Raw genomic sequence first — 25,417 nt, 5'->3', positions numbered from 1 at the left:
AAGAAGTATTTTCTGCCAGTGGCTGCTCCCAAGACAAAAAGTAGGCGTTTTTGCTCCTTTCATTTTGCAGGCAGATAGAGAGGCACCCCCACCAGATGTCACTCAGTATCCCGGGGAGGGGCACAGCGAGGTAGGCAGGCTTGGACATGGCAGCACCCAAAGCCAAGAGATGAGCAACCTGCATGACTCTATGACAATATGGCAGGGACATCACAACCTCCTCAGGTTTGCGGTGGACCAATCTTACTTTCCACGCTCTGCCCTTTGGTCTGGCAATGGCTCCAAGGGTATTTACAAAAGTCATGGCAGTGATGACTGCAATCTTACATCAGCAAGGAGTAACAATCCTTTCATACTTGGACGATCTCCTGATCAAGGCAGATTCGGCATCTCGGCTGAGGTCCCATCTGCAGCTGACTGCACACACCTTGCAGTCTCACAGCTGGATTATAAACTTTAAGAAATCAAGTTTAGTGCACACTCAACCCATGGTTTTCCTGGGCCTTTTGTTCTACACTAGTTGCCAACAAGTCTTTTTGACCCCAGAAAAAATCCAGACCATGCAACAGCAGGTAAAAGCTGTTGTCCCCGAAGAGTGTATCCATCCTTCAGTGCATAAAGATGATGGGACGCATGGTGTCCTGCTTCAAGGCGATGCAATTTTCGAGATTTAATTCCAGCCCCTTCCAGCAAGAGCTTCCTGTAAAGTGGAACAGGTCAAATCCTCATTAGAAGTCCAGTGCCTTCACCTGTCACCGAGAATCTGCCTGTCTTTGTTGTGGACGCGAGCAGGGAATCTCAATCAGGGAAAACCGTTTTCAGTATGGGATTGGACCATTGTGACAACGGATGTCAGGCTGGAGGGTGGTGACATTAAATCTCCGACTGCAGGGCCTCTGGTCACTGGAGGAGAAGAAGTTACCCATCAATGTACTAGAGTTAAGGGCAGTCTTCAAGGCGTTGGTCCAAGCACAGTCCCAATTGAAAAACAGATCCATTCGGATTGAATCCGACAATGCCACGGTGGTGGCATATATCAACCACCAAGGGGAAGTCTTCTGGCCATGAAGGAGGTGACCAAGATCATGGTGTTGGTGGAACAGTGGGTTCCTACCATCTCAGCGGTATTCATACCAGGAGTGCAGCACGGTGGCTTAGTGGTTAGCACTTCTGCCTTACAGCACTGGAGTCATGAGTTCAATTCCCGACCATGGCCTTATCTGTGAAGAGTTTGTATGTTCTCCCCTTGTTTGCGTGGGTTTTCTCCGGTTTCCTCCCACACTCCAAAAACATACTTGTAGGTTAATTGGCTGCTAACAAATTGACCCTAGTCTGTGTGTCTGCGTGTGTGAGGGAATTTAGAGTGTAAGCTCCAATGGGGCAGGGACTGATGTGAATGAGTTCTCTGTACAGCGCTGCGAATTCAGTGCCGCTATATAAATAAATGGTGATGATGAGTAAACAACTGGAAAGCAGATTACCTGAGTCGCCATGCCATTCACTCGGGAGAGTGGTCCCTCCATCCGGAGGTTTTCTCACTGATTGTGCAAAGGTGGGGTCAGCCGGAGGTGGACATGATGCCCTATCTGTTGAATTACAAAGTCACCAAGTATTGTGCCAGGTCACGGGATCTCCAAGCGTACCTAGTGGATGCTATGACGGTTCCTTGGAGGTTCGGGTTGGATTACATTTTCCCCCCAATACCGTTTTTTCATCAGGACCTTGCGTGGTTGGCTTTCACGGCTGGGGGTTGAAACCTTACTCCTCCGATGTAAGGGTCTCTCCGTGTCATTCAAACAATGATAAAGGCTAGAAAACCAGCATCTTCCAGAAATTACCATTGTGTCTGAAAGACATATATAGGTTGGTGTGAGCATAAGTGTGTCAACCTCTTCCTTCAGTTTAGCCACATTATTGGCATTCTTTCAGGACGGTTTGGATAAGGTCTTGCGGCTGGCATCCCTTAAGGTACAGGTGTCGGCCCTGTCATTTTATTTTCAGAGGCGTGTGGCTCTTCTACCAGAGGTACAGACTTTTCTCCGGGGGGTTTTACATGTTCAGCCACCCTTTGTTCCTCCGGTGGCTCCTTGGGACCTAAACTTGGTCCTAACTGCGTTACAGAAGGGGGAGGAAATAAAAAGAGCAGTTGTATTTATTGGGCTTCTGCCTTTTAAGATCTAAGAAAACATTAATACTTGTTTGTATTAATACAAGACAGCAATATAAAAATGTTTATATTACTTTGGTTGCAACATGAATTTTTTTAGGCAGCAGAATAATTAGGCTTGCACTTGGACAAATTATGTTTGAATAAAATAATTAATCAAGCCCTGAAAAAGTAAAGATAATTATTTCACCTGTGGTAGAATTACACATTTGTCTCTTTTTCACCACTTGTCAAAATGGAAAAATCATCTAGAATCTTCAAAAATGCAGATATTGTATATTAAAAAAATGTTTTCCAATTTATAATTTACTGTGATTTAGGTTTGAATGCACCAAAACCAGTATTTATGACCAAACAATGCAAGTATAATGCAGTTAGTTCCAGTGATTCCGATGAAGACTGGACACCAAAACTCGAAGGTAGAAATGTAGATTTATTTCATGATTATTCACATAAATGAAGGGGATATTTTAATTTTAGGTGTACTTTTGGAACACATTGTTGACTGCTCTTGTATAGCAATGGGTTATGTATGGGTAAGGTAATAGTGCAAATAGATGTTGGAAGGTAAATTTAATGCTATTTTATTGCCATTAAAATTACAGCATTGCAGCCACTCCTCTGGGATGTTGACTTCCTTGCGGCCGTCACAAGATTGTTGACTTGTAGATGTAGAGAGTATGTGATTGGAAAGCCGCAACTCAATTTTATTGTCTGCTATCATCACTTTTACTAAATCACTCAGAGCCTAATTTCTTCACAAAATTCATGGATGTACAATAATTGTGCTTTCAAAGACTAAGCAACACATATATCCTTTTGTAGATTGAAGGCCAAAGTTCACATTGTAAGGTTCATTGAAAGATTCATTTAGAGTGAGTCCTCCTGGGACAGTTGATAACTATTGGCATATTGAATCAATTGGTTCATAGATCAATTGATTGCCAAGTTGCAACTTTCCTATATTTTGCTTGTGCACACTGGGCCCTTTGTTAAGGGAGCTAAATACCACTCCACATATCCATGATGGTAATTGTGAATCCAGTGTTGTCTCATCCAAGATAATAACCAATAATAACAGTCTGGCCTGACCATTTATTTGCTGGATATAATAAACAAATTACCATCTCTAGTTAAAGTCTTCAGAGAAAAGTATTTTGCTCTTGGATTATGTAAACCATGCTTATGCTTTTAAATACAAAAGACTAGATACATTTTGCAGAAAATAACTTCATTAAAACATAATGTACAAAACAGTATGAGAATTATAATTTTTGTGGCAGGATTGAATTTTGTCTTCTCGCTTTTTCAGCAAGTCTACGTAACGTTGGGACACGTTACAAGGCAAATCTTTATAGAACGGAAATAAATTATGATATCAGCCAGGTAACCTTCATTTATTGCAAAATTTCAATTATTTCCATAATTATTTATTTTATTCTTTATTCATTGCACTTCCTGTACTTCCTTCACTTATATTTTATATTCTTTCCCCATTCCACTAATCCATTTTTACTACTTTCAACATCTTTGATTTATCAAACTTGGTTTTACCTGTATAATCCATTAAATGTTATTTGCACCATGTTAAGCCATTTGTGTCATAGTAAGTCAAGTGTTTTTTTCCCAACATAAAAAAACTTTAAGAACGTTAAATACATTGATATGGAGAATAGCAGAATAAGCAGCTTCACTCTATAAAGTTTATCTATGAAAATGGAAAAATGCAGAGGCACAGTGCAAAAGCTGCTTCTTCATTTGTGATTTTATTAGCGTGTTTTTTTGCATTTCAGCCGGTTTTTGGAATAAGCACGTCATCTATTTCAGGGTGAGCAAAATTTTAATGACAATCTAGCCAGGCATGCGTAGTCTAGGAAATTCCATAGATGATAAGAGGTAGCCACAATAACACACGTGATTTTGCATCGAAATGCAAGAGCAAAATTGTGTTTCGCTGGTTAATACATTCTAATTAAATTGCACATTTAGGGAGAAGTTCTTGGTTTAACAATTATACTATATATATATATCTATATCTAATGAATTATAGACCCCTCATCAACAGCGCTTGGATGCTTATGCACAGAGCTACCTATGGTATCTGGATTACATTCTTTATTTTCTGTTTTTTATTTTAATTTAATATTTTTCCTGGCTGCTTACTCAAAGATTACAGTATCCTGCAGTGAAAAAAAGGTCTGGGAGGACTTTCTGGAGTTTTCAGTCAGGGCTGCCAATAGGATTTCCGGGTCCCCTGAACAGGAAATTCTTAGGGTCCCTTCCATAGATGCACAAGGTGGTGTGACCACACCACATTAGTGGCTCCTCCCACTACACAGGCAAATAAGGGTCCCAGGTACTTTGTACCTGACCCCCCCCGCCCCCCACTCGGTGACCCTGACCGCAGTTAGATAGGGGGCGCCGGGACCCGGGTGCAGCTAGCTCATCACGGCCTGTTGGAGGTTGTATAAATCGGGCTCCATCTCTACCTCGAAGGGATAATGGTGGATGTCTCCATCTATCAGCATTTGTATAGGCAAGTCAGGTAAGTTCTCGCTAGGGACAGCATGGCAGGAGCAGCCATAGCTGCACTGGACCATTGCGGGCGGGTGGCATGTATCCTCAGCTTGGTGCACCTCCTCGGTGGGCTTTATCTCACTAAAGAGGAAAGCCCGCCAAAAACTGACAAACTCTGCCACACAAGTCGGTCGGGGTGGACAGCACACAATCAGAGGCTCCTCTTCTCTCCTAAATTTCCTCTCAGCAAGGCTCATGTGAAACTGGTGACCTTCTGTGGGAAAGTCTAGTGTGCAGAGTACTTACATTTCCATTTCTTTGAATTGTGTGGAATTTGTGGTGATGTGTAATAGAGCCCAGATTTGGGCAATAAAAGTATTATAAGAACATTTTAATTTTTTATAAGTGGATCTTGTGGGGGTCTGGTAAGATGTACCTGATGCTCAGTGGATATCTACCTTGTTTGTAGATGGTGGCTGCCCACTGGCACCACCACAAATGATAATACCTAAGCACACAACCCATTGTGCCCTGGAATTCCTAACTCATCACAACAGGACCAGCTCCTACCACTTCTGACTTTGCAGCCATAGTAAGACCCAAGTTCACAAGCGCAGATGGTCTACCACACTATAATCAGTTTTCGTTAGGGCCCATTACAGTGGCCGCGGTTGAGCCATCTTGGGCTAGGAGTTTAGCGAAATTAAATATGGGATTGCCACTAGTTGTCTTCCTCACTGGAGAGATTATTTTAGAGATTCCCTCCTCGACCCTCTCCAATCTGGTTTCTGCCCCCTGCACTCCACCGAAACTGCCCTGGCCAAAGTTACCAATGATCTACTTTTAGCCAAATCCAAGGGTCACTTCTCCCTACTCATCCTCCTCGACCTTTCTGCGGCCTTTGACACCGTAGACCACCCCCTCCTGCTACAAACCCTCCTCTCTCTTGGCTTATCTGGGTCTGTCCTCGCCTGGTTCACCTCATACCTCGCTAACCGCTCCTTCTCTGTATCCACGTCTGGCTCCTCCTCCACCCCCTCCCCTCTTCCTGTCGGAGTCCCTCAGGGCTCTGTTCTCGGCCCTCTACTCTTTTCACTCTATACCTCCTCCCTTGGTGCTCTCATCTCCTCCTTCGGTCTTCAGTATCACCTTTATGCCAATGACATCCAACTCTACACCTTGCCCGATCTCTCCCCCACCCTCCTCTCTCGTGTATCCGACTGCCTCTCTGCCATCTCCTCCTGGATGTCCTCCCGCTTTCTCAAAATTAACATCTCTAAAACTGAACTCATTGTCTTTCCTCCCCTCCCACCATGACCTCTCTATCACCGTCAACAGCACCACCATCTCTTCTGTCACCCAACTTCGCTGCCTGGGCGTTACCTTCGACTCCTCTCTCTTTTGCACCCCACATTCAATCCCTCGCCCAAGCCTGTCGCTTCCAGCTTCGCAATGTTGCCCGCATCCGGCCCTTCCTCTCTCAGGATGCCACCAAAATCATCATCCACGCACTCATTATATCCCGCCTCGATTACTGCAACCTCCTCCTCTCCGGCCTCCCCCTCTGCCACCTTGCCCCCCTCCGCTCTATTCTCAATGCGGCTGCAAGACTCATCTTCCTCTCTCGCCGCTCCTCCTCCGCATCCCCCCTCTGCCTTGCCCTTCACTGGCTCCCCATCCCCTACAGAATCCTTTTCAAACTCCTGACCACCATGTTCAAGGCTCTTTCCCAGTCCACTCCCCCCTATATCTCTAACCTCCTCTCCATTCACACTCCTGCCCGCTCCCTGCGCTCGGCCAATAACCGTCGCCTCTCCTCCACCCTGGTCACCTCTTCCCACTCCAGAATCCAGGACTTCTCCCGTGCAGCCCCCCTTCACTGGAACAACCTCCCTCGCTCCATCCGTCTCTCTCCCAATCTAAGCTCCTTCAAACGAGCACTTAAAACTCACCTCTTCCTTAAAGCCTACCATCCTTCCACCTAACCCATATTCCCCTCTCTCCTCCCGGTCCCTTCTCCCTCCCATATGCATCAACTGACTCCCTTTGTGCCTGAGTCTTGTTCACCCTCCCTTAGGATGTAAGCTCACTTGAGCAGGGCCCTCTTCCCTCCTGTATCCATACCTGTTCTTCTGCTCCGTCCTTACTGCATTAGCCTGCCTGGAGCCTCTGAAGTTTGGTATTTATTGTTTATTGTTCAGTAATGTCTTACCCTGTATAGTCTACTGTTTTGTACAGTGTACGGCGCTGCGGAACCCTTGTGGCGCCTAACAAATAAAGGATAATAATAATAATAATTCTGTAGTTCTGAAGGAACGTAAGCAACAGAAAACTAAAGTTCAGTTTTGGGAGGACTTCAAATCGGAATTTTCTTCTCAAGAGGAGTCTGAGCCACTGGGATACTCCGATTACTAAGAATCTACAAGTCTTGAGGATAAGTAATTTAGAAGACAGGGCGTTAACCTGGTTATTGCGATGCGACAGGCCCTTAGCATACAGAACTCTGAGGATCCTCTAATTCTTATATTTAAGTAGTTCCTTTCCCTTCCTCATCTCACTTGTTATAGCTGTTAAGGGAAGCTTGGTCTAAACTGGACAAACAGATTCAAATTTTGTTGAGCTTTCCAGTGGTTTATTCATTGCTGACTGACAATATCACAAGGTGGGAGTTCCTGCCTAGCAAAAAGCCAAGCACAACAGAGACGCGCTCAGAGAACCTCCGTGCTATAATCGGTAAGCTGAGTAATATAGAAAGATTTCCTTCCTAGCCAGCTGACCAATGTTTAATAATCTGTTTAATGTTCAAAATGTTGTACTCACTGATAGAGATCACAATGAGCAGGATGCAGGAATGCTGAGTTGGAGTTATAACGCTGTTTGCCAGAGTACACAGTCGGAAGTCTTTGTATGCCATTAGCCAAGGTAATAGAGTCAGAGTTGAAGCTGTTATCTGAAAACAAGAATCCCAGAGTGAAGACTGTACAGTAGTCCAGAGTTATACTCCGACTGACAAAGCTGCATAGAACTGGAGGGACTTTTATACTCCAAAGATCCACTCAGGTCAGGAGAAGAAGCACAGCTTTATGTTAATGAGACAGGTGTAAAATGACTCGTGCTCACCACAGCTGAAGAGGTATCGTCAACATGCACAGTCAATGACTCATGCTCACCAGAGGCAATCCCAATTTCTCTTTCATCCAGTCTGGGGGACACTGCTTACCATGGGTTGTGGAGGGAGCTTGGGGAGTTGGCACTTAACTAGTTAACTTTTAGTACTGCCGACAGACCCCTCCCCTCTACAATCCCCCTGCCTCTTCCTCTTCCTGTCAGTTTTTTTTTAGGTGCCCATGGAGTTGGGCAGTGTTTTAGTACTGTAGGTAATTTTTAACTTTTATTTTATTCTTAACTTTTTTTACAGGTGGCAGAGCTGGAGTGTGTTCTAATATAGAGAGAACACACTCACAGCAGAGCAGCGCATGCACTACCCTGTCAGATGAGAGCCAGCGGCTCTCACTGACAGGGACAGGAGGAGATTGAAGAAATTGGTGCCTGAATTAGGAGTGACAAGCGGTCTCACGGACCGCTGTCTGTCCTGGAGCCTCCCCAATAACCGGCGCTGCCACTGCAGGCATAGAGCGCCGGTTATCGGATACTGCATTGACGGTGGCCATCTTGGATTCGGAGGAGAGGAGAAGGGGGCTATACCAGGATCCCCCCTCATACATAGGAGGGGTCATCTGGTATTATCCGCTGGAGGTCTCCAATACTCTGCCACATAATACTTTTAATTTTTTATTCAGACACAGAATCGCTGCAGAGGCAGCATTACTGAAGGGGGGAGCTAACACATAGAGCTCCCCCTCCTTCCAGAGAGAGAGATGGTTTATCCCAGTCTTCTGGCGCCAAGGAGAAGCCCGGGAAGAGAGAACAGATCTGAGGGAGCAGGCACCAGGATACTGCTTTTGGACTTCTCCCCTGTTTGGCCTATGGGCTAAGTATCTGATTTATTTAAACACATATTCTGTATTGCTGTGTACAAGTGGGCTAGTAGGAGTTATATTATAGTTATCCTACTTGCTTAAGTATTATTTTGTGTTTAAAAATTTTACAAGTACAACTTTTATATCTAGATTAGTTGATTACTTGTAGTTTACACTTTTCTCTCCACACATTTATATCTCTCTCTCTACTCAGCTAAATTTAACAATTTAAGTCTGTGTGTTTGGTGTGCCTTCCTTTATTAAGAAATGTCAGATAAGGGAAAGGGCCTTGTTGCAAAATATTTTACATGTTCTAAATGTAATGTAAAATTACCCTGTGGGCAGGAGGACCCGTTGGCGCTCTGCTCTGTCTGCGAGACAGGGGTCCCCCCTGCGCAAACCCAGCATATTTCAGCCCCACTGACGGAGGAACCGGCCTGGGTGACCTCCCTGTCGGTTTCCTCTTTAGCACAGATGGTTTTTCAATCTAATCAATTGCTATCTACTGTGGCTACTTCGGTGGCTAATATTACTAGTACTCAGTTGGGCCTCCCTGTTACCACAGGTTCTATTGGAACGTCTATACCAGGACCTTCCTCTTCTCATACAGACCAAGCCCCTGTTCCCACAGAACCGGCATGGTCTGCAGCATTTATAAAGGGTTTGGATAAACTAAACCAGTTACTTGAATCCCCAAACATTCCGCCTGCTAAAAGAAGGAGGCCTAGATCTGATAATACCCTTATGGTCCTTTCAGACTCTGAGGAGTTTTCAGAGGAAGAGGGGGGAAATTAATTCTGATCCTGACCAGGTTCAACCTTTGGAACAGGAAGAAAGCTCTAAAAGCCAATTTATTAATGATTTGGTTTTAGCAGTGAGACAAGCGTTGGACCTCCCAGAACCGGAGGATACTACTCTTAGAGACAGAAGTCTATTTAAGAAGGCCAAAAGAAAGGCTATCCGTTTTCCCCCTTCCGTAGAGCTTAAGGATATTGCAGAAGGAGCCTGGAAACAGCCTGATAAGAGGTTCTCTGTTCCCAAAAGGTTCTCTTCCCTGTATCCATTGCAGGAGGAAGATGTGGTTCGCTGGGAGAGTATTCCAAAAGTGGATATTCCAATAGCCCGATTGGCCAAGCACACTTTACTTCCAGCTCCAGGTTCTGCATCTCTGCAGGATGTCAATGACCGCAGAGTGGAATCCCAGCTAAAATCTATATTTGCGGCTGCGGGTTGTTCCTTTAGGCCCACATTTGCTTCAGCTTGGGTGGCTAAATCCATGGAAGCATGAGCAGACCAGCTGGCAGAGGCCTTGCAGGACTCTGATTTACTTCCCCTGGCTTTGCATTTGAAGGAGACATCGGGGTACCTATATAAAGCGGCCCAGAACTCAGCGGCTGTATCCTCTTCTATTCAGGCTGCATCTATTTCAGCAAGAAGAACGTTATGGCTGAAATACTGGGAGGGAGATGCGGAATCAAAAAAGTCTGTGGAAACCATTCCTTTTTCAGCAGCAGGTTTGTTCGGCCCGGAATTGGATACCCTGATCTCACAGGCAACGGGGGACAAAAGCACTTCCTTGCCGATATTCCCTAGCAGGAGCCGAAACCCTCGGGTCAGCTCCTTTCGTCAGCCCTTTCGGGGGACCTCCTTACCTAGAGGACAGTCCTTTAAAGGCAGACAGCCAAATTCTCGAGGCTCCTCTGCCAGGGGGAGATCCTCGTTTGCAGCTAGGCGCCAGGCCTCCAAGACCCAGGAGAAGCCTGCATCCTGACGACCACTCTGTTCCGGAGGGGGAACCAGTGGGGGGACGTCTGTCTTTGTTTCAGGAACATTGGGCAGCGTCCTCCCAAGATCCTTGGATTCGGGGTATTATATCAGAGGGGTACAGGATAGACCTGCTGGGCCCGGTCCCACATCGTTTCTTCCTTACTCTGCTACCCCGAGATCCATCAAGAAGGCAGGCAATACAGGATTGTGTCGCCTCTCCTTTCTCAAAGAGTTATCTGCAGGGTCCCAGATTACCAGAAAGGACAGGGGTTTTATTCAAACCTGTTTCTGGTCAAGAAGCCGGACGGCTCCTTTCGTCCCATCCTAAACTTAAAGGGTCTCAATGTGCACTTAAGGGTGGATGAATTTCGGATGAAATCCCTAAGGTCGGTGATAAACGGCTTAGAGAAGGATCAGTTTATGGCGTCTATAGACATAAAAGACGCATACCTCCACATTCCCATTTGGATCCTCCATCAGTCTCTCCTAAGATTCTCGGTGGGATCCTTCCACTATCAGTTTCGGGCCCTCCCCTTCGGCCTCTCAACAGCACCGAGGGTTTTCACGAAGATCATGTCAGTTATGGCAGCATGTCTTCACCTTCAGGGAGTTCAGGTCGTGCCTTATTTGGACGACCTGCTCATCAAATCCTCCACAGAGAATTGCTTACGTCATCACTTATTCCTCACCTTGGCGGTTCTCGAGGGCCATGGATGGATAATTTTAAAGAAATCCCAGATGGTTCCGTGTCAATGCATGGTTTTCCTAGGGCTTATTATGGACACCAGCCAGCAAAGGTGTCACTCACCGGACTGTTAGTGTCACTAAGTTGGGACATGGATCTCTCTCGCTCCTGCCGGCGCCTCTCCTGAGCCGCGGCCGTCCGCCATCTTGACGAAGATTGCGCATGTGCAGAAACCCTGAACTGTTAATACCTCGCCTCTAGTCTCATTAGACAACTAATCACCTCTTAGTATTTAAAGCACCTGTTGCCTTATTACCGTTGCCTGTTCTTGGTTCTCATTCCTTGAGACTCTGAGGTGTTTCCTGTTTCTGCTCATGTTACCTGCCAGTTCTTGGACAAGTCTCCTCTCCTCATTGTTAGTGGAACTTACCCGCTGCAGTCTACTCTCACTACCTCCGTTACCTGCCTGCTCCTGGACAAGTCTCCTCTCCTTATCGTTAGTAGAACTTACCCGCTGCAGTCTACTCTCACTACCTCCGTTACTTGCCAACTCTTGGACAAGTCTTCCCTTCACATCAGGTGGTACAACTTGCCTATTGCAGACCACTTACGTTACTTCATTCCACGCCTGCACCTGGACAAGTCTTCCCTGCACATCAAGTGGTACAACTTGCCTATTGCAGACCACTCACGTTACTCCGTTCCCCGCTTGCACCTGGACAAGTCTTCCCTGCACATCAAGTGGTACAACTTGTCTATTGCAGACCACTCACGTTACTCCATTCCCCGCTTGCACCTGGACAAGTCGTCCCTGCACATCAAGTGGTACAACTTGCCAATTGCAGACCACTCGCGCTATTCTGTTACACACCTGCGCTGGATAAGTCTTCTCTACATATCTGTAGTGAGACTTACCAGCTGTTGACCATTCATGTTTCCTTGTGATATAGCTACTACTCTGTATGATATCTATTGGCTGGACTAAATCTACAAGTGCTTCTGTATTGTAAATGCAAGTCGCTGACTTTTCCATTATGGTTCCACGGTGCCAAGACTCAACATTTATAGTATTGACATTCCTTTCCTCTATTCCATTGTATGGTTCTATCGATTCACCACACTACCCAGAGGTCCGTACTTCTGGTAAGTGTAGCTACATCTGGTGAATTCTGGGTAAAACTCCTAGTGCCCGTGACAAAAGGGTGTTTCTACCTGTCGAGAAGATCAGTTCAATCTGAGTATAACAACTCAGGTCTTGTCTTCTCCCAACCCCTCAATGCACTTGTGCATGCGGCTGCTGGGAAAGATGGTGGCCTCCTTCGAGACCATCCCCTTCGGTCGAGCCCATTGTCGTTGTTTTCAGTGGGATCTATTGACAAAATGGTCAGGATCCCACCTACGTTTGGATCTCCAGAGGATCTCTCTATCTCCAAGGGCGAGAGAATCGCTTCAGTGGTGGCTGATTCAGGATCACATGACAGTGGGCAGGTCCTTCGCTCCATGGCCATGGATCATAGCCACGACGGACGCCAGCCTGAAAGGTTGGGGGGCGGTAATTCTGCACCTCCGGCTCCAGGGACTTCGGCCGGTTCAGGAATCAGCCCTATCAATAAACGTGCTGGAGTTAAAGGCTATTCTTTTGGCCCTCCGGGGGGCCCAGTCCCCCCTTCAGGGCCACCCTGTCAGAGTTCAGTCCAACAATGCCATGGCAGTGGCATATGTCAACAGGCAAGGAGGAACCAGGAGTGCAGCGGAAATGAATATTGCAGCTCAAATTTTGGTTTGGGCAGAACAATTTGTTCCAGCAATATCGGCAGTTTTCATTCCAGGAATAAAGAATTGGGAGGCCGGCTACCTAAGTCGATACCAGATGATGCCGGAACAGTGGTCACTCCATCCGGAAGTTTTCCAGTCTCTGGTTCAGAGGTGGGGTCTTCCGGACATAGATCTCATGGCCTCCAGACACAACAGAAAGGTTCACAGGTTTTGCGCAAGGGCAAGAGACCCCTTAGCGGTGGCAGTTGACGTTATGACAATGTCATGGGTGTTCAGGCTGGGATACCTGTTTCCTCCGATTCCCATGCTTCCTCGCGTACTCAGACGAGTGAGGCAGGGCAGTCTGCCAGGAATTCTAATAGCTCCCTCATTGTCGCGCCGAATCTGGTAAGCGGACATAATCTCTATGGCGGAAGGACAAGGTTTTCGTCTTCCGTCTCGAGACGACCTTCTTCTGCAAGGTCCCTTCCGTCATTAGAATTTACCTCAGCTCAGTTTAACGGCATGGCTGTTGAAGCCAGCCTCTGGAGGGCTAGAGGTTTTTCCTCCAGCGTAGTGAATACTATGATGCGAGCCACAAAGCCAGTTTCAGCTTGCATCTATCACCGGATTTGGAGAGCCTACATCAGATGGTGCGAAAATAAGACATGTCACTCGTCATCTTTTCGCCTCCCTTGCTTGTTGGCTTTCCTTCAGGATGGCCTGGAAGCAGGGCTTTGGTTAGGTTCTTTAAAAGTTCAGGTTTCGGCTCTGTCAGTATTTTTTCACCTGAAATTAGCGGATTTACCAGATATTCGAACTTTCCTCCAGGGAGTCTTGCATATTCAGCCTCCCTATGTTCCGCCCACAGCACCATGGGATCTCAACCTGGTACTGGATATGCTTAAGGGGCCTCCTTTTGAGCCATTACTTGTGGCAGATTTGAAGTGGTTGACCTGGAAGGTCCTCTTCCTTTTGGCTATTGCATTTGCACATAGGGTTTCGGAATTAGGAGCTCTGTCTTGTCGGGAGCCATATCTGGTTTTCCACGAGGACAGAGCGGTGTTAAGAACCCTCCCTTCCTTCGTTCCAAAAGTAGTTTCGGCTTTCCATCTGAACCAGGAAATTGTAGTTTCGGTCTTCTCATCTACTTTCCATTCGGATCAACAGTCTATGGTAAAGTTAGATGTGGTTAGGGCTCTCCGCATTTATGTCAAGAGAACTTCTCAGATTAGACGTACTGATTCTCTGTTTGTTATTTATGATGCTAGTCTCAAGACAGTCCATTGCAAGATGGATTACTGCAACCATTAAGCAAGCTTGCATAAAGGCTAACCGTCCTGGCCGGAGAGACTTACGGCCCATTCCACCAGATCGGTAGGGGCGTCATGGGCAGCAAGAAATGGGGCTTCTGCAGAGCAGCTTTGCAGGGCAGCCACCTGGTCCTCTGGCCACACCTTTACAAAATGTTACCAGTTTAATGTATTTGCATCTGTGGATGCAAATCTCGCTCGTAATGCTTTACGAGCGGGATTTTCAGAGTAGTCCCACTCTTAGGGGGCTGCTTTAGAACGTCCCCATGGTAAGCAATGTCCCCCAGACTGGATGAAAGAGAAAAGAGGATTTATGTACTTACGTTAAATCTGTTTCTCTGATTCCGTCTGGGGGACACTGCGATCACTCCCTTCTGCTTTTCTTCTGTGTGCTTTTGGTTGATTGGCCTTTTCTCCTTGGGGCTTTTTAATTAACTGACAGGAAGAGGCAGGGGGATTGTAGAGGGGAGGGGTCTGTCGGCAGTACTAAAAGTTAACTAGTTAGGTGCCAACTCCCCAAGCTTCCTCCACAACCCATGGTAAGCAGTGTGCCCTAGACGGAATCAGAGAAACGGATTTAACGTAAGTACAGAAATCCTCTTATCCTAATATTTTATTGGAATTATTAATGCATTTCTATGTTGTTCAAGAGAAACAGATATTTCATAAAATATAACATTCCTGACTAAAATGTGTTTGGAACAAAAGCAGTATAACACTCATTAGCATGCACGCAAACCTTCTTTTAATGACCTCAATGTGATGGGGGTTATAGGCAGCAAGACAATGTTTAAAAATACTTCTATCTATCCTTCTGGCCCAACTTAGAGACTGGTCTCTCCCCCCCCAATACAAAGCCATGGGTAGATTTGGAAAGGGCTCGCAATCCTCATTTCCCCTTGCAGGATCTACTCTGGCTGCCTAGATGGTGGCGCCCTCCATGTGGGTCCCTGTGTTGGCTAGCTAGTGACTCGTTGAGGGCCTGGGATAAGCTGATTGAGAACTCATCTACCATATCTCTTCCCACTAAGAACCTGTCATTGAGAGCTTTGGCTAAATTGATCCCGGATGTAAATTTGTCCCTATGGATAGCGAATGGCATGGTAGTCCTAGGATCATTATTTGATGACCATTGGTTGATGTCTTTCACGCAAATCCAACACCAATTCTATATACCTGCGAGAGATTTTTACAAATACCTACAAATCAGACATTGGATATCTTCCCCCTCGAGATATAATCTGTCCCTACAGGCCCTCCCAGCCACGCTCCTCTCGAAACTTACGAAAGGAAATAATAGAGCTGGGATCACCTTTTGGTACGGATTCACCTCCCCGGAGCCAATAGCCAAGTGCTCTAGTCAACTCCAGTGGGAATCAGATCTCCAGATAGCCCTCACAGAGGACCAGTGGCAGGCATTCTATGTAAATGCTTTTCGCATGTCCAAATGTTTAAACCACACTGATCATCAAGCTAGTTAATAGACTTTACCTGACCCCCTCTAGAATCCATAAAATGTGGCCCTCCCAGTCTAAGCTGGGCTGGAGACAATGCTCGTTGGTTGGGGATTTGCTTCATATCTTTTGGACATGCCCGGTTTTGCGCTCTTTCTGGGCTCAGGTATTTGACCTAGCTAAGAGAGTGACCAAATTAGATCTTCCTCAGACCCCTGAGATTGCCCTCCTGCAGGTATATCCGCCTCATTTCCCGAGACAGGCCTGTTATGTGTTTAATCATATACTTATTGCCGCCATAGCCCAGGCATGGAGAGCACCGGTCCCCCCTCCTCTCTGTCAAAGGTAATTACCAAAGTCCAGTATGCGTTTGAAATGGAAACACTAGATGTCCCTTATTCAATGAAACCATCTTCCACATTGATGAAATGGTTTGAATGGCATGTCTACATGACCAACGGGGATGGGGCTCCAGTAAATAACCCTTCTTCTCCTCCCCCTTCTATTGGTGGTTCTTTGTCAATAGTTGCGCCCTGATTGAGTGTTTATGTCGGGTTTTCCTAGGCCAGGTCTGGTGAGTTAGTTTAAAGTTCCACAGTAAACTGAATACTATATATTGTATACTGTCTATAACTTGCAAATGCTATATTGGTGTGTTCGAACTCCACCCCCCCTCCCCCCCCCCCTTTTTTTTTTTTCTGTACCCCCCCATTTACTTAAAAAATTTCAATAAAAACGATTGATGATAAAAAAATACTTCTATCTTTTCTTCTCTGATCACCATTTATGATTGCAACTTTTTATACCTTCTTATAACTGGCTTTCATCTTTCTACTTCCATACTCACATATATCTACTCCCATCTGTAACCCTTCAATTTGTACCACTATCTATTGTCTAATCTCTGCAACATTCATCATGCTATACCTTGGATTCTCAATTGTAGCTCTCATTAAAACACTGTTTATACTGCTTTGACTAATTCTAACATTTTCTCAGCCCTCGCACATGACTCGGTTGTGCACATTTCAACTAATTTTCTCTTACTCAATAACAACCAAAGGGACCACTCGCTTAGTTTCGTGTAACATCAATACAGCTCTCTACAAACAGGATATCAAGACACCACACACAGCAATTCATGGCAATGAACAACTGTATCATTACTAAAAGCAGTCTTGCATCCATGCCACTACAGCTACTGTGGTCTGAAATAAGCCAGACACACAGGAATGTAACACAGCCAACAATTTACTTAGAGGTGCTATTGTTGTGTGGTTGCCAATAATAGGCTCAAGGTTGCTTTGCACAATCTTCAGAGTTTACATGTCAGAAATTACACTGGGAAGGTGAACGTACACCTGGTAGCAGTTGACGCTACTGAGCAAAGAGGCGCAGAGTTTAATACATTCACAGTGTTCACCAGGGATCCCTGCAAGGAGTTTTTGTCTTAGCTGCATGGGACGTGCAGGTCGCGGCCTTCAGAGCCAGCCATTAGCAAGGTGGCTAGAATCATAGACAGAGCGTAGTAGACTAACTGGGTCAGTACTAGGAGTCCAAACAGAACCCAGATCCAAAGGGACCTAGAACATGAGGCAAAGGATTGTCAGGAACAAGTAAGTTTGCAACAAGAAATTCAGTATAAAGGAATCAAAGGTGCAGGCACTATACTGACAGGAACCAGCATCAGACCAAGGAGTGATCCAATATTCTGGCAATGGATCAGTGCCTTAAATAGGCTGTGCTAAAGTATTTCTGGTGGTCAGTGACCACTTTTTTGGAAAGTTGCATCCCGTTGCCTAGCAACGGAACGCTTTCTACACTGTTGGCCGTCAGAGACCCAGAGTCGTGTCCTGTTGCTAGGCAACGAGCCACACTGCCAGGAGTAAGGGCGTCCATCAAAGCTATGAGGGTCGAGTGCTGGTACATCGCCTAACATTCCTTAATGGCCGGAGGTGTGAGCTGCTTCTCACTTGTGTGTCAAGCATCCAACACAGGCTAACGTATGAACTGTAATAATGCTTTCTGCATCTTCGCAGCTGCTGGCGATATTGGTTCATAAATATGGAAACTATCAACCTCTAAGTCTATGTGAACGAAGAACAACAAACAGAGGAAATCTTTTATGTGTGTGAATTCTGCAACAGAATCCTTAAAAATAGTGCTGGATTTTTAAAATGAATACTTGCTCCATACTTTTTATTCTTCAGCTTGTGCAATTTTTTTGTTAAGCAAAATTATGTAAACGGTTATATATATATTTCATATCCCTACAACACATGATACATGTGGTTGTAAAAACTTTGCTAGGTCTACATCGTAAGTAGACTTATGTATAAGTAACAGTTCTGCATTGAACTGCGCATAAATATATTGTGTGATGTAGTCAAGTTAGAAAAACACTGAGAAACAAGAACCAATTATACACGTGTGAAAAATACAATACAGAGTAGTGTGTTACCATTGTTAGTTGTAAATGCCAGAAACACTGTAAACAATGCATACAAAATTGTATTAGCATTCTAATATAAATATCATAGGCACAAAAAAAAAAATCTTGTTTACATTGTTGGTTGTGAATGTGAAAGACGTATTCTCAATATAAAATATCAAAAATACCTCTTACAAAATCCAATGGGAATCTTCTTTCCAGCATTACTGCAAATGTAAATGGTAAATAAGTACGGTAAATTGACACTTGATATAGCAACGCCTCTAACGTATCTCGTACTCACATAGGGATCAGTCCGCAATCCGTCAGAAGCGCCTACCAAAATATACTCCACCAGACAGGCGTATCTACTTTAAAGTCTTGAATTGCAATTACGTGTACTTGGCCTATGTATTTCTGGCCCAATCTTCCTCTCCAGGTATAAGTAGTCGTAAGATGTGGCAAAACCTGCATATTGATATATGTGGGGGTTTTTTCTTTGCTTACCCACACGCAGTAAGACAATGTGTATCTTACACAAATAAACTAGACGTACATCCACCTCTACGTGAGCTTCTTTGTGCCTATCTAATGGCTTTCCTTTGTATAACTACTGAGCTAAGGGCCTAGTGGCTTTCATTAAAAAATGCAATTGTGATTTACTAATAAACTAAAGTATTTAAAATCTCTGTTTTAGTAAAACATTCACTCGTTTACAGAATATAGAGACAACCCATGCTCTATCATGCAATGACGAAGATGATGAAAGTCAGCAGAGTCTTGGCTTCACTCATTCTGAAAAGAACAATGGTCATCAGGATTTAGCCAAATATGTCACTTCTGAATCTGATAACTGTCATAGTATTGATAAAAGCCAAGGTGTTGAGAATTCAGGTACCGAGTTAACAAGTAAGTGCTCACAGTCTTTACGCTGATATTTTGCACCTTATATTACTGAAAACGTTGCTATTTTAAACAATACTTGATATGTCTGATTCTTTTTGCGTGAAAACGCATTCATATGCTATGCGGTTCACATGTACTTGATATGCTTTTGACACGTTAGCATGCGTTTGCAGATGCGTCCACAACTCAAGTGGTATGGGATTTTCATCATTCCTTTTAATAGCCCATTCATTACAATAGGGGGTTTCAGTGTGTACAGTATGTTTAGAATCCCCATAGAAATGAATGAGTAATTGAAATGTATGGGAGCTTTGTACAAACATTAAAAATGGGGACTGTTCCTTCTCAAATTCCTCAACCAGCCCATTTGCTAGTCAGTCTGAGCTGGTCACCCAAAACGGAGAAAACAACTGTGCCCCTGCTCTTGTGAAAATCAAGCCCATGATAGATAGGAGAGGAAGCCTGGAAGCACTAGGGCTCTTCCCAGCCTCCCTGGTATGGGGTGGTTGGGGCTTATGAGTAATATTGGGACCCGTGTAGCCCCAACTAAGTGATCCCAATATAATGGTAAAGGGGACTTTAATATCCTGTTCCATTATACTAAAATAGTAAAAATATGTAAATAAATCAAACACACAAATATTAAATTAACTGATCTTGTAATCCAAGATAAAATCTTGCAATCCATGGGAAAAAAGAAATTAAAAAAAAACAACAAAATAGGATCACTAGAAGCCCCATCGCAGAATGACAATGATCGCAATTCATGTTGATGGTGCATTCATTTAAATTTTCTATTCATTTCAGTGAGTTTTCTACATGTAGCATACAACACCATTGGAATGAACAGGCTGCTCATATGAAAAGGGAAAAATAAAGCACAACGCTCAAATACATTCTAAACTTTTAGTGAAATTTGCTTAGTTTATGTTGAAATAGCTCCCCTTCTAAAATATAAGTGCAGAATTAATCAAATGGGATACTGTTAATAGAGGTACATCCATTTTCCATTGCGGGCATAAAATCTTTTTTGCTTAGGGATTTCTGGGATGTCTGTAAGTCTAGGCATCGGAGTGGTAGGACAGATGGTGTCATCCTTTGAGGCAATCCTGTTTGCTCAGTTACACTCGAAGGAGTTCCAGATAGAACTACTATTGAAATGGAACAAATCAAATCTATCCAAATCTAATTCATGTGGATGCCCCAAAGACGCGTTTGCTCCTTTGTTGGTTTAATAAGGACAACCTCATCAGAGGCTGTCCATTAACAGTTTGGTACTAGACAATCATAGTGACAGATGCCAGTCCACAGAGCTGGGGACCGGTGACCCTTTTAGTGCTCCCAACAGGAGTCAAGATTTCTAATTAGTGTCCTGGAACTAAAATCGATCTTAAATGCTCTTGCCAAAGTTCAACGTTTTCTAAGGGTAAAGCCAATAAAAATTAAATTTGAGAATGGCACAGCAGGGAGGAACAAAGACCTCCCTGGCAATGAAAAAAAGGGGAGCGTATGCTGGGTGGAATTCAACGTTCTGGTGGTCTGTTATAGCTCACGCCCCAGGTATCAACTCCTAGAACTGCTTCAGAGGTCTTTGCCTATAGCAGCCGCCTTTCCCGTAGAGCTGAACTTGCTCACAGGTACTCGGATGCCCCCAGGTCTTGTTCTCTAGTAGTAGGAGCTGATAACCTGAGATCGTAGCGCAGGTGATTACAAAGATGAGGAACTTCTGGTGGAAGGTGGTAGTATACAGTCTCGCAGCACTACAAGGCCCAGGCTTGATGGACTGAACACACGGGAGATCTGTGTCTGAATCCAGGCAAAGAACCTGGGTAACTGATAAAATAACAGTGTCAAGTATCCAGGAAAAGGTTTCAGGGTCACAGGCAATTCAGCGGTGTCAGAATTCAAGCAAGAGATCAGGGTCACAGGCAAACAGCAGTGTCAGTATCCGAGCAAGGGGTCAGAGTCACAGGCAAATCAGCAATGTCAAAATCCAGGCCAAGGGTCAGCAACAGTGATACAGAAAACAGCAGGAGAAGTATGCTTGGGAGCAGGGACTATAACCGGCAGTGAGGCCCAGTCCTCACTGCCTTAAATACTTTGATGGACAAATCAGAAAGGAGGAGGACAGGGCTGACAATCAGCCTCAGGAGGCTGCTAATTAATTACTAGCTTAGAACTGGCATAGGTCATATCATAAACCAGGAACCTGTATAAATATATAAATGAACAAATTAGAATCATGCGAGAACTCCCCCTGGAGTTGGAGGATGTCGCTACACCCTCCTACTCTATGCCACAAAGATAACAGTGCATTGTAATTAATGCACGTGCTCAGCTGCTACATCACGCCAGGATGCTGCGTACCGCCGCAGCTCATGACATGATCTCTGTAGTATTCATTTTGAGAGTAGAGAACTGGAAAGTGGACTTTCTCAGCAGGCATACATCCCGAAGAATGGTCCTTTCATCTACGTATAATCAAGAACTGGGGTCAAACAGATGTCGACATGATGGCATCTCTTCTGAAGCACAAAGTAGATCATTATAGTTCAAAGACAAGTGACCCAAAAGTGTCTTTAGAAGGCGCCATGTCTGTTCTGTGTAACTTTTGTCTTGTTTACCTATTTCTTCTGATAGGTATGCTACTAAGAGCTCTCACAAAGTTGAAAAAGGGAAGGTTTCGTGCATTCGTTGTAGCTCTGGATTTGCCAAGTAAGTCTTGGTATATGGAGGTTTTAAAGATGGCAAGAGGCCCGTCATGGCGTTTTCAGCTCAGACAGAATGCCCTTATATTGTTTTTTACAAGGACAGGGCTGTTTTATGTACAAAGCCCTTGTGTCAAGCAAAGATAAAATCAAAATCCCACTTAGATTATGAATTACAATCTCCTGATTTAAGTCTAGAGTGATCTATATATGTGGACGAGTCTTTTCTACTTTTGGATCTTATCAGAGCTCTAAAGATTACACACAAAAGAGGAGTTGGCCAATGACCAAACAATTGCCAGATTGATTACAATGGTAATTTGTCAGACATATACTGAACCAAGTAAACCTGTTACTGAAAGTATAAGAGCGTGGCATGGAGCCTTGGTGGAGCAGCTGTGCTGGGTGACCACTTGTTCTTCTTTCCATAATTTCACAAAGGTCTCCAATGTTTTGCATCAAGGACACTAATTTTGGACAGAAAGTTCAGTGCGATGCCTCCCATAAGGGCTGTGTTGCGAAGACCACATGGTTCCAATGTCACCGAATGAATGCTAGAGAAAAAAGGAATTTTGTACTTATGTTAAATCCTTTTGTTCCTTCTTTGACTTAAGTTGTTTGCATTTAGAGGACAATTTAATCTTTGTTGTTTCTCTCTTTCTCCCCCTTTATTTATATATTACTCTCTTTCCTGTACTGGGTCTGGGTTAGAAAAATAATTTACTTGCTCCCGGGTAGGGGATATAGAGGGGGATGAGGTCAGAAAGAGTAAGATTTTCTTAAAGTGTTTCTGCACACACCTCTATAGCCCATGGTTCCAATGTCCCCTAATGGAGTTCAAGTAAAGGTTTTAATGTAAGTACAGAAACACTTTATGTTTGTCCTGGCTCTGGGTAGATAATACTTAATCGATATCTGGACAAATTGTTTCATTATCAGTGTGTCTTTGTTTAGTTTATAGGAAAGATTGTTCAGCAAGTGATGATAAGGAGAAACCGTGCTGCAGAACTTACAGTTTAAGAAACAAAGAGAGAAAAATATATACAGAAACAAATGAACTACAAGATGACGACTTCTTGTGTATGTCCACATATCTCTGTTTTTAGACGTCATGCATTAAAAAAAAACTTACATTTCATAGTAATAATACAACATGGGATTAGACTAAAATGATTGTTAGAAGTGGATGAATAATGCATATTACTAAATGATAAAAACAATCATCCATGTATATAAAAGACTGTGCTAATTACAGTGATGGACTTATAGTGAGGCAAATACGATAATGACCATTCATTAAATAATCTCCTTATTTAGCCACTCGCAAAAGTAGTTTCCAGTATATCCAAGAAATACTATTCCTTTTCTGCTTTACATTGATTCTGTATTAGACTTAATTCGGATATATATCATAGCAGACCTCCTACACGTGGGATTCGAAATCATACACGGTACATAGTTATTTCCTTCTAGCCACTTGCACACAGATTCTGCTGTGCATTTATACAAAACAAATAGATAATCATACATACTTAAACACACAAAACATAGGGACAATATATCAGGAAAAAATACATGCATATGTACCTTCATTTGAGATCTGTGTGAGAGCAATGAATAACAGAAATAGATAGCTTTTACTAACCAGCAACGTAAGTTTTGTAGTCCAGCAGCTGTATATTGCTGTATAAAAGACCTATCTCAGCAGTCTCTGCACAGCTGCAGTAAAATATGGTAGTACAAGGAGTCTCACTTTAACATTGATCTTCAGATCTTACTGCACAACAGCTATTCATCACTTCATATCCAGCCTCTAATTTGGATGTGTTTCTTATGCTCCTTTTTGTCTTCTAACCTGATCCCTTTGTCTGTATTGAATGTATAAAATTCATATAAATACCACACTTTGATGTTTCTTTTTTACATTCTAGTCTGTGAAGAATGTCAGTCTTTTTTCCTTGATGAGTGTGAAGAACATGGTGCCCCAGTTTTCATGCAAGACTCGGTAGTTGAAGTAGGGACCGATAAGAGGGCAGCACTTACACTACCACCCTCAATGAGTATCAGAAGTTCTGGGATTCCACGTGCTGGTTTAGGTGTTTGGAACGAGGGCACAACACTTCCCAAAGGAACACACTTTGGACCTTATGAGGGAATTGCAACTGATGAAGATGAGGCAGCTAGTAGTGGCTACTCTTGGCTGGTTAGACACTTCATTAAATTATATCTGATCTGTATATGGATATTTTCTGCTGTTGTTTTTAACCACATGGGTTGTTTTAAACCTGTCTTTAAGGCTCACAAACAGGTCATGCAGCACGTTGAAGCATAAGTGACACATTAAATCTTTATCATTGGATCCAAGCTGTATTTTTTCGGTTGTGTTGCCCTAGCCAAATCAGAATGTTGGTAAACTACTGTGTAGCTCTTGGTTCTATGTCCCACATAATTACTGCAGTGGGAATAAGAAAATGAACATAAATGAATGTATCCGTTATATTAATGTTACAATGTAATAATTGAACACAAATGAGCTACAGCCAATAGGTAGACAAACTCTGGCACAGAATGACACAATGTAATACAATGAGCTCTGACTTGAACGTGCTAACAGTCTATAACAGAAATAACCTGTTCTCCAATATAGCTACATTCATTATAAAATGCTGCTGTTTGTGACACACTGCATAGCACTAAAAGAAAAATATGCACACAGTAAATAATTACAAGTGCCCTCCAATAAGTTCTCACAAACTGCCTTCTTCTACTTATTAGTCAACACTGTTATCTTGCCTTCAAATGTTCTTACCAATGTGTTCTATCCTGAGTAACCCTCCATCAGCCCTTGCTATCTAGACTATGTTTTGAACACTTCCTAACAATTGCACAAATATTTTGCTACTTTAAAGTTTAAGCAGCTGGGCACTGTGCTCTTATTTATCATGACTGTAAGTACTGTGTAAAGTGCTACTTGCAATCCAGGATCTTTGTTAAACACTATATTACCGCTAACTATAGCGCCATTATAAAGTGTGTAACAGAGATCCAGACTGCTGAGAACATTACTTGCCACTTACACAGTGAGTAGATAAGAGGCCTGCTATACAGCAGATTAAACTTTCACCCCAGTTACTGTTCAGTATTCACTCACCAGTTTAGCACTGGTGGGGGTGCCACGCAGCCAGGGCCGCCTTCAGAAAAAATCGGGCCCAGTACGGGCCCCCGTGCCACCCGCCCTCCCCCATGAGCGCCCCCCCCCCCCCATGAGCAACACATACTTACCTGGGGCCCGCCGCTGGTCTCTGCTATTCTGTCTTCAGCCTGGCTGTCACCGTGACAGCCAGGCACCAGGATACGATCGCAGGGGTGGAGGAATCATTCCCCCTGCGATCATGTGATCTGTCACAGGCAGAGCACATGATCGCAGGGGGAATGAATCCTCCACCCCGGCGATCGGATCCTGGTGCCTGGCTGTCACGGTGACAGCCAGGCTGAAGACAGAATAGTGGAGACCAGCGGTGGGCCCCAGGTAAGTCTGTGCTAAGCTGTTGTACCGGGCCCCCTGGTGAGCCCGGGCCCGGTACAACAGTACCCCCCTGATGGCGGCCCTGCACGCAGCATTGCCAGAGCAGCCCTTTGAGCACAGAACATATTTACTTTCAGGAGTGGAGGTAAGTGACAGCGTCTTTGTGTAACTATTGTAACAAAAGGAGGCATTTAGATGGCAATATGCA

General features: G+C 44.1%; 1 protein-coding gene across 6 annotated transcripts in view; it reads left to right on the top strand.

Moving 5' to 3' along the window:
- The window catches only part of LOC142107377 (histone-lysine N-methyltransferase PRDM9-like), a 62,695-nt gene that overhangs the window by 7,273 nt on the left and 30,005 nt on the right, over positions 1-25,417 (top strand). For 5 of the 6 annotated variants that reach the window (XM_075190787.1, XM_075190783.1, XM_075190785.1 and 2 more), the window contains exons 4-8: positions 2,488-2,586; positions 3,480-3,553; positions 18,789-18,978; positions 22,638-22,763; positions 23,615-23,886. In XM_075190787.1, coding sequence (XP_075046888.1) covers positions 2,488-2,586; positions 3,480-3,553; positions 18,789-18,978; positions 22,638-22,763; positions 23,615-23,886 — 761 coding nt within the window. The remainder of the gene's footprint in view (positions 1-2,487; positions 2,587-3,479; positions 3,554-18,788; positions 18,979-22,637; positions 22,764-23,614; positions 23,887-25,417) is intronic. The other variant, XM_075190784.1, reaches the window with a different exon arrangement.

The sequence above is a fragment of the Mixophyes fleayi genome, chromosome 11 (genome assembly GCF_038048845.1).
Source record: "Mixophyes fleayi isolate aMixFle1 chromosome 11, aMixFle1.hap1, whole genome shotgun sequence".
In the NCBI taxonomy this organism is placed as follows: Eukaryota; Metazoa; Chordata; class Amphibia; order Anura; family Limnodynastidae; genus Mixophyes; species Mixophyes fleayi.
Note: the sequence above shows the minus strand (reverse complement) of the source record. Positions and strands in the feature narration are given on the sequence as shown.